The sequence below is a fragment of the Danio rerio genome, chromosome 7 (assembly GCF_052040795.2).
Source record: "Danio rerio strain M-AB ecotype USA chromosome 7, GRCz13ab, whole genome shotgun sequence".
Lineage (NCBI taxonomy): Eukaryota > Metazoa > Chordata > Actinopteri > Cypriniformes > Danionidae > Danio > Danio rerio.
Window position 1 is genome coordinate 26,957,032 of NC_141027.1, and position 12,997 is coordinate 26,970,028.

Sequence of the window (12,997 nt, forward strand, 5' to 3'; positions counted from 1 at the left end):
ATTTCTTCCTTGCAGATGCAGGGTTTTATTAGTGCTGGAATATCTTGAAAATGCTTCAGTTTTAATATAGGGTTTCTCAGGTTTGAGGTGCGATTATGGGGCTGTTTTTACACGAGTCTGAAGTAATCGTTTAGAGAACAGGAGAAAGGGCAATACTTCGATCATTTTATTATGGCATATTATTAATTGAATCAAAAAAATATAGTGTAATATAGAGAGTTAATTTTATTTAATCTCGTGCCCCACTTGTTAAGAATCCCTGGTGTAAAATATTGTATCTGATATAATGTGATGAAGTATGAATGTTAATGTAAGTTTGTAATTTACCACATTTGCAAAGTGCTGAGAAAGTTTGAAAATGCACATGGAGGGTGCTTAAATTTGACTTTGGGAAAAAAAGTCCCCCTCATGTCATAAAAAACAAACCTGTATTACTGACTGATTTTTGTCTGTGACTTGCTAAACGAAATATATACAGTATGATGACTTTTGATGAATATTGGTGACTTTTATTCTTTTAAACAAAATACAATTTGAAGATTGTTGACAACTCAACTACTTGATCTCTTTTCTTCTAACTTGTATATATTTCTTTGCTAACTAAACTAGTTTGGCTACTATTTGGTGACCATTTCCAAAAAATATATATATTTAAGAACATTAGCAACTAAATATTTTGGTGACTCGTTTTGTGGCACATTTCCCAAAATATCTTCTTTTATGTTGCACTGTTCAATACAGTAAATGAAGAGAATTTTTATCTTTTTGAGTGATCTGTGCCTTTAACCCTAGCATTTGGTCTAGACGCGTGTATTCTTTACATTTTGTCAATAAGTACACCTTAGGGACTGCTCCTGTTCTTGACCACAAAGCATGTTGTGTATGCTTTTTCCCCCCAAGTTGTTTCCCATTGCCTTCTCCAGGCACCATGGACTCAATAGTGGCAGACATTGGAGCCAGGCCTGGGGGTATAATGGCTCCCACATTGCTTGGGACTGACACATCTTGTTAAGCAAGTTGGGAGCAGCATATTTACTCAAACATAAATATTTTCAGCTTGTCCCTTTAGATGCCTCACGCCTCTTGCCCCCACATGGAAAAGCTGACAGCCTGTTTGAAATCAAGGCCTGGCGATCAAAGGCTCTTGTTTATGCTCAGTGTCACTGATGGCTTTTGGCAGACCCGGAGTATTGTGACAGTCTCACAGTCCACCGAGGGTTCAAGCCAGGCTTTCTCCGCTGCTCAAGGTGAACAGAGACTTGGCTGCCCCTGTATCTCCACCATATGGGCGAGTAACATGACCTGCCTGCTAGGCATGAAATCTCATGGCAGAATATTTCTGTCAGAATCGGAAAAGTCTTGAACCGGAGCTCGGAGGGGGGTAGCGGTTGAAAATTTCAGCAAAGTGCAGAGCCAAACATGGTCCTGCTGTTTAACCCTGTTTGCCATGCTGTCAGACACATTGAAATTTCATGAGGTCATGTGTAGGTTTAGGAAAACCATATACCACAGTTGATATCGGGAAAATCTCAATTTTAATGCAAAAGGAAACAATATTTTAGCAGCACTGAAGAATTAAAGGTTTTAAATATCCCCTAAATTGACTATTTGTCAATACAATTCAGAACAGGGAAACTATTCATTGACCCTTTTTAAACTCATAGCTTTACGCTGCCTTTTTAAAGGTTAAACTTTCTAGTGTTTATTATAGATAATCATAGATATGCTGCAATTTGATACTGTACATCTTTAAAAAATTAGGGTGGTGCCATAGAAGAACGACTTTTGTTTTCCCAAAGTACCTTTCACTTACTGTTTACTGAAAAGAGCCTTATTTTAGTGTGAAAAACATTTGAGTAATCTATAAATTCTTTAGAATAATCTAAAGAAAAATTTTCCACTATGATGGAAAGTTGCTCAATGAAGAGGTTCTATAATGAAATAAATAGCATTGTCTGATGCATTCAACATATTATAAAGATTTTTAAGAAGTCTTATGTTTGACAAAGCAACATTAGCTTGACTGAAATGCCATAAAATATTAGTAAAATATAAGTTCAAAGTTCTTATATCTTCACATCTTAAAACGATAATATTTATTTTGATGGCCATGCTGAATATTTCCATTTCTACAGTTCTTACTGTCGCATAATTCTTCAGAAATCATGTTAATATGCTGATTTGCTAAATCAGAGATGCCCAAAATAGGGCCCACGGGCCAAAGTTGGCCCCTAGTAACCTTTGATGGTGACCTAAGCTTTTCACTCATAATAATACCCGTGCTGCTGATAATGTGACAATAAAAGTGATTTGATTTGATTTGGTTCGGAGAAGAGAGAGAGGATGATGGGGATGGTTTCAAGATTATCAATTCATATTTGATGTAGCTCTGTGTTTGTTTGTTTTATTGTTACAATCTAACTGAAGTTCAATGTTTCAATGAAATAGTGTAAATTAATATGATTTTGTTTAAATGTACACACTGTCACCTGACAATACAGAGAATTTAGTGGGCAAATGAAGTCAAAGGCAGATTCTGCTTGATTAGTGTATTCAGAATTGAACTCTACTATGTTATAAATAGGATTGTTTGTTTTTATTGCTATAAGTTATCATTCAAAAAATTATACTGCGTTAGTTAACACGATTTAAAGTAATGTTTTACATTTATTTTAGAATATTATAAAATATATAAGGAAATTACCCAGGGCAACTTTAATGTAAAGTGTGGGATATTTACCCTCAGCCCATGGCTCTCTTTGATATTTGTTTCTTGGCCCTTTATACAAAAAAAGTTTGGGCACCCCTGTGCTAGATTTATTATAATAAATGTGTCAAAGTATTGAAACTTTCTGACCACCACACTTTAGTAGTATAGCTAGCAAAAAACTGCTTTATTTCTCCTTTTTGTTATTAGTAGTTACCATGTTTACCTACAAATGATTCAGGTGATGGAGATCTTTCTATTTAATATCGTTTCCATGTGGACATATAATGGCATCTGTGTGTTTTCCGTTTAGATATCTGCTCATTAGCTTTGATAAAATTGTTTCCAAGACTCACACATCCATTTCTTACAGAGTAAGAAGCAATGATTTACTTTTCCAGTGATGCAAGAGAGAAACTTTGCATCTGGATTTCTAATGTAAAATATTACTTATGCAGATAAGTATAACAGCAGTACCATAGTGAAGCGTTTTATCACCTCAGCACTTGCCAGGCAGGACGTGAAGTTCAGCTGTAGGTTAGGAGATGGTGAGGTTCAAGAAAAAGACTAATTGGCTTTTTAACCTGAGTAGATTCACACCTGTATGCGTAGCAAGAATGGGGCTTGTAAACCTCTTTTACAGCATCTACTTTTACCTCTGACTCCAGAGTAAAATATCTTCAAATGGGTCGCCATTCGATACATCCCGTAAATCAAGAGAAAAGGGCACCACTATATATTTTCATAAAATATGCATGAATGGCTCACACAGTGGTTCCAGACCCGCACGCACTAAAAAGGTGCCTTGCGCTCGACGGTAGACGCCAGTAGTTCCTGGCTTTGTAGGATGTCGGTGCTCGACCCCATGAGTTAGCAAGGGTCAGATCTTTACAAGGGGCAGTCATTTAGTACCAGCTGAAAACGGGGGAACACATCAAAGTGTAATTTAACTAGCTGTAAAGCGGCAGGGCATCCTCTATGCTTTTTTACTGAATCTGATTGTTAGGGTCAGCAGCAGGCAAATAAAAGAAACACTATAAATTAGGCTACCTGGGGTCTCTACGAAGGGTTAATGATGAAATATGCCAAAGCCCTAAAAATTAAAATGCATAAATAAGGTGTAGAGCGGCCCTGGTTTCATCTTTATTATGACTGAAAGCAAATGGCGGAAGAGTGTTTGCTCATCTAAGCTTTTGTTTCTATCTGTAATTAGGTTTGTTTTTGGTGCTTAAAATATGGATTGAATTGTAATAGGCAGCATTGTGCTCTGAAGCCAGGCCAGCAGTCTGAACTTGCCTTCCGCTATCTAATTATTTCAGGCTCTTACAGACGGACACAGCACGGAGAGATTGATAGGTTGTGATATGAAGAGTGGCTCCGGCTGGTGGCATATGGAACCGGTGAACGGTTTTCCTTTATTGGTGATTGTGAGCGTGACACCACAAGATATTAGTAGAGAAGGAGCCTCATTAGTAAACGTCTGCGCACGCAGCCATTTGCAAAACCAGAGCAAATCACATACTCGAAGGCAGATGTGACAACAGCGGCTCCATTCTAAACATTGCCTGACTAAACCACAGGGACTGTCTCCTTTGAGTTGCTTTACGTTTTTAGGGGTCACTTCTTGTTTTTGTGTTGGGGAACTGCAGGACTCTATTTAAGATGATGCATAAGACGGCGGTTGTTTCAGAGGGAGAGTTGCGTCTCAGCTGGTGCCGGCTGAAAAAAGCCCGGTAGTGAGAATCTGATAGGTATACGCAGAGAAGTCCAAACACACCGCTAGTCCTGAAGGACGATTTATCCCAGCAGGCTGCAGCAAAGAGCACATGCTGGGCAAGAAAACACAGCATTTCCTTTAAGCTGCTTCTCGCGATAAATCACAGCTCGTCCAGATCTCTTGTGTTGGCACAAAAAGATTGCTTTAACCCGAGTGTGTCAAATACTTTTTGAATCTGTATGCACCATCAAAAAGTAAAAATACCAGTGCCAGATCAAAAATCTGCTAGTTTAACACTGCTTGTTTTGGGCCTTTATTATGATTAGGGAGAGATCAGATTCGAGTTTTTTTTCTGAAAATAATATATAGGGAGTTAAAGCACTCCGTGTAAGTGCTTTAATTTGGTGATTTTGGTGATTTCAGCTGTGGCTTTGATTTTGGAACATCCTCAAGCTCAAATATGTCAGTTCTCACTGAGTATTTCTCTGGCATGAGGGTTTCAGAATTGAAATGTGTGGGAACAGCTTGTTCTCTATGTGCTGCTTGTTTACTCTTTTATTTTTTCATTGTATTGTTTTGTTTGTTTAGCAGTTGACATTGCATTTCCCAATCCCTCAGTAAAATCAGGAATCTCCTGGACGGCATTAGGAACCATAATAAAGCGCTGCTGTAGTTAACAAGCACTATGGAATGTTGTAAAAAAAATAAATAAATCTAACTAATGACTGTCTTGTAAGATAATGACAAGAAAAAAATACATAAAAGAGCCAAAAGATAAAGTGGCATGAAAGCATGCATTACATTTTTTAATGTTAAGAAACATTTATTATTGCTTAAAGAGATTTTTGAAAATTCTCTCATTTACTCACCCTTGTGTCATTTTAAATTGGCATCTATTATTTTTAGAAAATAGTCAATAGAGACCATTTTTTTGTTGTAAAACCATTTTTTGTTTACCTTTTACATAAGAAATGTATTTGTGACAACATGAAGGTGAGCGCATAAGATAATTTTCATTTTCTCCTAAAATAAATAAGTAAAGTAATAAAGCAACGCATTTCGATAGGTTTGCTTCAAAAAGATCAAATGCTCAGCCGAACCCATTACAGGCCCGTAGCCAGCCCATTGAAAGTGGTGGGGTTTTTTTCTGAAAAAGTGGATCTTTTTTGCAGTTATTCGCCTCATTTTCTATTCAATTATGCATTTTAGTGACCTTTTAAGAGCTAACCAATAATGCTGGATCAGCTTGTCGGATGGTGATTATAACTACTATTTTTTAATGCACCAAAAATATTTCCTACAGTTTTGTCAAAGTGCTCACCATACTATATTACTATGAAATATTTATTTACAAACTTGCATTTAAACTGAAAGTTAAACCACTTTTGTAAATATTGTTATGAGGTTAGCATTTTTTTTAAATGAATAAATAAATACTTACTTTTAAATACAAATTTATTATCATCCATAATTTAAAACAAAATATGAATCTGGTAAAACTTGTTTTAAAACAAAAACTCTAGCCTATGGGCAAATAAAAACTGGCCAGCTCATTCAACTTTTCTCCGTCAGAATTTGGCCACTTAATTAAAATTATAATTAAAGATTAAATTTGTCTTAAAGCCTTCTACTATTTATAATTTTCACAATTTATGGTGGCATATAGCAGACAAAAATCAGATAAATGAGTTTATATAGAGGACAGTTTCTGGACTTTGTCAGTGGGGGGGTGGGTCTTTCAAACCACCAGAACCCCCCCTGGCTACAAGCATGTATTAGAGGGAATTTACTAGGGTTCAATTATGCTGTTTAAATAGAATTGTCTTTGAAACAAACTGCCGACTGATTCTAATGTAAACTTTAAAACCAAATTTTAGTAAACACGTAAAGTGAACCCAAGTCCTTGTCAACTCTTTTTAGATCAACAGACTATGGGAATATGTCTTTTTCTCTCTTAAAGTTATGCAGTTCCTTAGTGGCTTTATGGTGCAATAAGCCTGGTTGCTTGATCAATGTTTGAATTGACTGAAACTAAGTTGTTTGCTTAATCTCTTATGACGTGTACATTTTAATGTTTTAGTAATTATGTAAGTGATATTTTGAAGTTCTTTGGATTTATTGGGTAATAATTTTTCAAGTTAATTCAATTTATGGTATAGCACTACACACATTGTGAATTATTACTGAAATAAATTGATCAAATAAAGGGTATTCATAGTTAAACTAATTTAAAGCAGACTTTTAATGCATGCTTCAGAACTGATCACCTCAGTAATGCAAATTAAACTTTTAATCATTTTCAGCATGTCAAATCTATAATAGTTTCATTTGTTTTTGATGTGTTTGTTTGACAGAAAAATGTTAAAAAGCTCTAATATATTTCTGCCAACTTTTACGTTTTAAATCTATTTTATGCTTAAGTATTCTTTAACAACAGGGAAAAAAAAGTCTCGCTGCTTTGTGAATGCTCATTAAAGAAATGCAGCTGAGTGACTTCCTCTAATATAGTTATTCAGAAGCGCATAAACCATAGTTTGCTAGATTTACTAACAGTGCTTTAAAAAAGGTTTACAAGCAATGAGAATTAATGAATCCGTCCAAAGACAAACTAGGATTATAAAAAGGCTCTTAAAACTTATTTACACTTACTGCAGTCGTTTTTTTATTCACACAATAAGTATTTGAGACAAAGAAATGATTAACAGGTCACTAAGCAAGTATTAAAACAACAACTAACTTGGTCAATTTTGCTTTGCAGTTGCCAAAACTAAAGAGGAACTTTAAATTGTGAATATAATAGTTTGAACAAACGTGAGCCATAGTGGTACACACAACCACCATTAGACAAAATAATAATGAAAAAGAACAGATAACCAAACACAAACCGTGATCTATGTCTTCTGCCTTTTGCACAACACTGTATATCACACTGTCTTTATTTATTAACTGATTATTAGCCAACTTTCTTATTGCACTGTAAATATTGTACCCAAGCAGTACTATCTACCCTATTAAACCCTCAAATATCAATGGCTTACACTTTTAAAAAAAGACATTTGCTGTTTGTTCAAGCTGCTTCTTTTAAATGAGCTGAAACAACAATTTGGCTTCTTTTTGCTTTAACTTGGTTGTTTTATGTTCAGTCCACTTAAATTTGTCAAATTTAACCAATTCGATTGTGTGGAACCCAGCATTTTTTACAGTGTATAATAATGCTGACTTGCTTAAATACCTCATTCATCACAACCTCCCCTAAAGCAGGCACTTGCTGTGAGTACGTCCTTAATTGGAGTCGTTAATGTTGATATTACCACATTACCCAATGTTGATAAGTTTTTGCAATTACTTCCATCAACATTGCAAGCCAGATCAGATGCCATGATAGTGATGCGTTTGTCTTTGTCTAAGGCATTTGTTTTACAAGGATGCCTAATGTCGTCATACTTTGACATTTCCATAGACTCCCTTTGGTTTTGGGCTCAATCCTGATTAACAGGGATCTTGTTGTCTATCTGCATCTGACCTAGAATAAAAATATTATTTTATTTTATTTTTTATTTACATTTTTTTTTTTGCAAGGACAGTGTTCACTAATGGGACACATTGCTCTGGTAAAGTGAAGAGGTGATGAAGGGCTCCCTCCTAAGAGTGTCGTTTTCCTTTGTTATTGGTTCTGACCACAAAGGAGGAATTAGTCAAAAGCTTGTTTTGAAAACCACATACTCTCTTCAGCATAAAATAATCACACTCGAGGGAAATGTGACTGCATGCGGCTCCTACAGCAGATATAAGCCTATAGCTCGCACAATTATTAGTATTATTACTTTTTGGCTAAGAATTCTGGTTTAAACAGAGGCTTTTATTTGTTTATTCACTAACTGGTTGTCATTCGCCTGTAGGCATCACACGCCATAAAACTAAAATGCACAAAATGGGCTTTTTGCGATTCTAATTTTGGCCCCAAAAATTTATTTTTTGGATGTTGTGGTGCTGCAATGATGTCTCTTTAGAGATGAGTGAGTCACCTTTTAAAAAGCTCTTGTAAATTTAAATGCAAATCTGGATATTAAGTTATGATTTGCTTTTTGATAATTATACGAGTCTTTAAAAACCATTTCTTCTGATTTATTTGTTGTCGTGAAATGTAGTTATCTGTATCCGCCAACCTTATTGCTTCAAAGTTGAATTTTAATAATTATATGATCGACATAAGAATTATTTATGGCAGCATTCAAAGGTTGCATGAAGTTTGTCCATTGCAAACATATTAATACCATAAATAAAGTACACAAACAGTCATGAACTAATTAATTTTGTAGATATGAATAAATGGATAAAATGTGTTTTGAATTGCAGCCAGTTACTCAAGGTTCACTAACCTCTAGATCAATTACAGTCATGCATTCATTATGCCTTATTAAAAAACAATCCATTTGAACTGAGACTCCCTTTTTTTCTTTTGCTTTTTTATTTTAGACAGGATGCAAATAAACTCATATATTCTGCCACAACCGTTTATTATAGTTGTGAATAAAGCAGGATACTTTTAACATGACACATGTTTGTTGTTACCAGTTTGAGTCAGAATACCTGCTCTGCATGGACTGACTTCCTTTTTTGCTTCATGTTAACTGTTTTCTATTATTTTTTTCATGAAGCTTTATTTATAAGGGAGCTGTTGAGTTAAATCCATCTGTTTACTGCTGACACATTCTATATAATCTACAGGCTATATTGTTAAATCTGTTTGCAGCTCAATTATTAATTTAATAATTGTATAAAAAGTATTTAAGTATTGAGCTCACCATCACCAGGTAAGACTTTAACTTTGTCATGTATATAGCCAGGCATTTTATTAATGTGCATTCATGATAATCACATTTAAATATCGATTCAAGCCCTATCTGTCAGACATTGCATGACATTTTTTAAAGTAGGCTGTTGCAAAATATTTACCACAGGCTTGCATATTTAATTTTGCCATTCACTTTTAAAGGTTCTGTTAAGCGGCTGCTATAATACTTTTGTCCTTGTCAGAGAGTTTTTGATTAGTTTTGGAAATGGGACTTTTATTTGACAACATCTGCACAACAGACCATTATTAAGTCTAATGTATGTCGATATCTCGTTGCGTCATCCGTTTATTATGCAGCGCGTTGCCGAAAGCTGCAGCTGTAGACCGATGACGCTTTTGTATTTTGTCCTTATAAAAAATTGTACACACTTACGTCATTATTCTCTAAAATATCTGACAGTGTTGGTATAAATATAATAAATTATAATAATAGTCATTGTTTTTATTCCACTTTTAAAATGTATCTTCTTTATTTATTTTACTAATGGCCTAACAATAATCTTGCAATGTTCTAACGATCAGTTTTGCAATGTAGGCCTGCCATTAAGATCTTTTAGACCACTAAAGCGCATGTTGCTTTTTCCTCACGTGCATAGGACATAAGGTTTTAAGGCCTATCACAGATTGAGATCTTAGAATAGTATCAAAATTCTATTATAATTCTTTAGGCTTTCATCATTTCTTTTATTAAATCACAAGAGATTGTATGATATCTGAAAACTCGTTTTTGTTTTTATAGAATTATTTATAATGTTAGAGTTAAATAACATGTTCATAAACTATTTTATGCACCAACTTCGTTTTTTCCCCCTTTTTTTTAGCCAATATATTTCCACTTCTAAAATAGTTATTTATTTTTGTGGTTATAAGCCTGTTGATCTACTATTTTACACCCCAGACAGCTCATGTTGCGTATATTAAATAAATAGGCGCACAGCACACCTGACATGTTTCATAGACATTTGTCTATAAATTTTTCCTTTAATCTCAAACACATTAGTGTCAGTTTAAAATATGTGCATTGTTAAAGATCCATTAACTAAAACAAACATTTACAGTAGACTTTTACGAACACATTGAAACATTTTTCCAACCTCATTATGGGCTACCGCTATCGACCCTTTGGTTTACATATATCCGGAAATATTTTAATGGTTTTCCCTCCTGTTTTTTATTATATTAATAATAATAACAATAATTTATTGTTGTTATTATTATTATTATTATTATTATTATTATTATTATTATTATTATTATTATTATTATTTATTATTATTTATTATTATATAGTTATGGATGTCAAAAGAACGGAAATCCTGAAAATCTTTTGATACCTGGCTTCCAGTTTCTAGTTTCAATCGAACAGTAGTTTCATTCACAGATTGCAAGGAATATATAGCCTATTTTTTTCCTTTCTCTTTTTAATACATTTGTATAATATTTAACACATTTTAATACATTTGTACTAATTTAAGTGGTGTGTTTTTTAACTTATGATTAAAACTAAGATTTTAATTGATGTGCCATACCTCGCGGCATATTTCATGTTTTATTACAAATAGGCCTAGCTAATTCCGGTTTGCACAAGAAATTGCTTGTTTTTGTAATAGTTATGGGGGGGAAATATACCTAGTTTTGAGCTTGCAACCATACACGTTAGAAAACTTCAAAACTATCTATTTAATGTGCCGTCGACAAAAGCGCATAAAATAGTTGCGTTTGCCTTCCAAAACGTGTTAATTCAATTGTCTGGTTCATATCCAGTATTAAGGATTGTAATTCAGATTATCGCATTAAATATAATTTAATTCGGTCCGCAAAGTTAAAATGCAATAACGGGGAGGTTATGCCTCTTCCTAATTGTGTTACTGTGAGAGCTGAGCCAGTTATATTGGTAGTAAGTTGTGAAGCCTATTGCATTTGCTTTGTAAATATTATCCTACAGATTGACTTTACGCTGATGTGATTATCAATATGAATAACCTCCTCTCACGTAAAAAAATATCTTCTGGTCTAATTGTAGTTTTTTTATTGAAAGGCTTTGCAGATTATCCTGTCTTAACAGTCATAAAAACGCGAATGTCATTAGGTAACGGAAGCTATATGCTCATTGCTGTTGTTTTGTATCGAAGACGAGAAAGTACAAGACATGTTGAGTTTATTCTCTCTGCACACCAAGACTTGTTTTGCAAATGCTTCGTTTCAAACTCACCATAACACGCGATGAGCCCTCCGTTGTGTCCGCTGTTTTCCTGCTGGAGTTTGCTGCTGTCTGGAGGAGTTTTGCAGGAGGACCTCTGCATGAAGAGGTGGTATTTGTTAAAGGTGCCTTCCCCAGCAGTGGCATCCAATGACTGGCATTCCTGTTGGAACGGGCTCCCAGATTTTTCCCCGTACCCCTGACCTTTGTTGGTCAGGAAAGCGGGGCTGTATTTGGTGTCACTCGCTTGGAATGTCCTGAAAGGGTTCGCCTGGTGATCCCTACCTTGCGGTGCAGATGGGCTATAATATGAATCCATGGATGTCATTTCGCAGTATGAAACGCACGTCTCGGCGTTCATTCCTAAAAAAAAGTTTCGGGAGGAAAAAGACGTCCAAACGTTTTTTTCTTCCTTTTTGGAGAGCAAAGCGAACAGATACTCTCACACTCTCTCCCTCTTCCTCATACAAACGAATACACACTCACACACACACACACGCACGCGCGCATAGACTTGTGGAGCAGCTGGCTTTGGTCATAAAATGATTCAGATGTTTTCCAGAAACGGATAGCTAACCAAAAGCTAAAAAGCCCCCTTAAGGTTAGAGGAGTAACGAAAAATGCGTCTTCTGAAGATGCAGCCCAGATCTTCTCGCTATAGACCACTACGCACGTCAAGACCTCTCCTCGGTTATTATGTAGATGAAATGAATGGGTGAGGTCAGACCTTTGCTAAGAAGAAAAAATGTTTTGTTGGAAATATGTGGGGGGACTTAACACATGACATTAATGTCATTAGGATATGAAATGTATAACTGATTGGATGTGAAGGGCAACACGGAGGGAGCAATTTAATGGTTGATTCGCAATGCTTTTTAAGTAAAGGTTTTATCCTGCCAACAAAGAGACAGACTAGAAGCTCTATGGTTTTATATGCTTGTTGTGTTTAATCCACTGATGCGCGTTCACTCTTATACTCTTGTTTTTACTTTTCTATTACGAATGCTTGTTAGTTTTGACTGTTTATTAAATATATATATTTAATTGTGTTGATCTTTATGTTGCCATCCATTAAATTATACAGTAATTTGAAAGGTGAAACTGTTAAACTTTGAATATTAAGGCTAAAATAATTTAAAACCGTAAAATTCGTTCCACTGAGCTTGTCACTAAATTCTCATTTGTTTTCGGGAAGTTCCTGGTGCTCTTACTACAAACACTGTATCATGTTTCATGTATGGCATATTTGTTGGTGGGGTCTGTCAGATCTTTTTATTTGCTGTTTAAAAATCAGCGTGGAATGATGTCGTTGACAAATCTTTTAGATTTTTCTTACTCGTTTGGCCTATTTGTTGCATGTTGTTTATTATGACGTGTTCATGATGTATTTAATGTACGCGCAAGTAATACTTTATGACGTTTAGCCATGATGATGAACAAAAGTTCATCATGTTTAACATCCATTTTGCAGTTTAAAAAATTAGTTGCTTTATTGCTAAACTTTATAACTTAATCGTT

General features: G+C 34.9%; 1 protein-coding gene across 1 annotated transcript in view; it reads right to left on the reverse strand.

Annotated features, from left to right (window-relative positions):
- Positions 1 to 12,148, reverse strand: part of alx4a (ALX homeobox 4a) — a 31,001-nt gene extending 18,853 nt beyond the window's left edge. Inside the window, exon 1 of the mRNA XM_087261154.1 lies at positions 11,492 to 12,148. Within this exon, the coding sequence (XP_087117280.1) occupies positions 11,492 to 11,840 (349 nt within the window). The 5' untranslated portion in view covers positions 11,841 to 12,148. The remainder of the gene's footprint in view (positions 1 to 11,491) is intronic.
- Between the last annotated feature and the right edge of the window lie 849 nt (positions 12,149 to 12,997).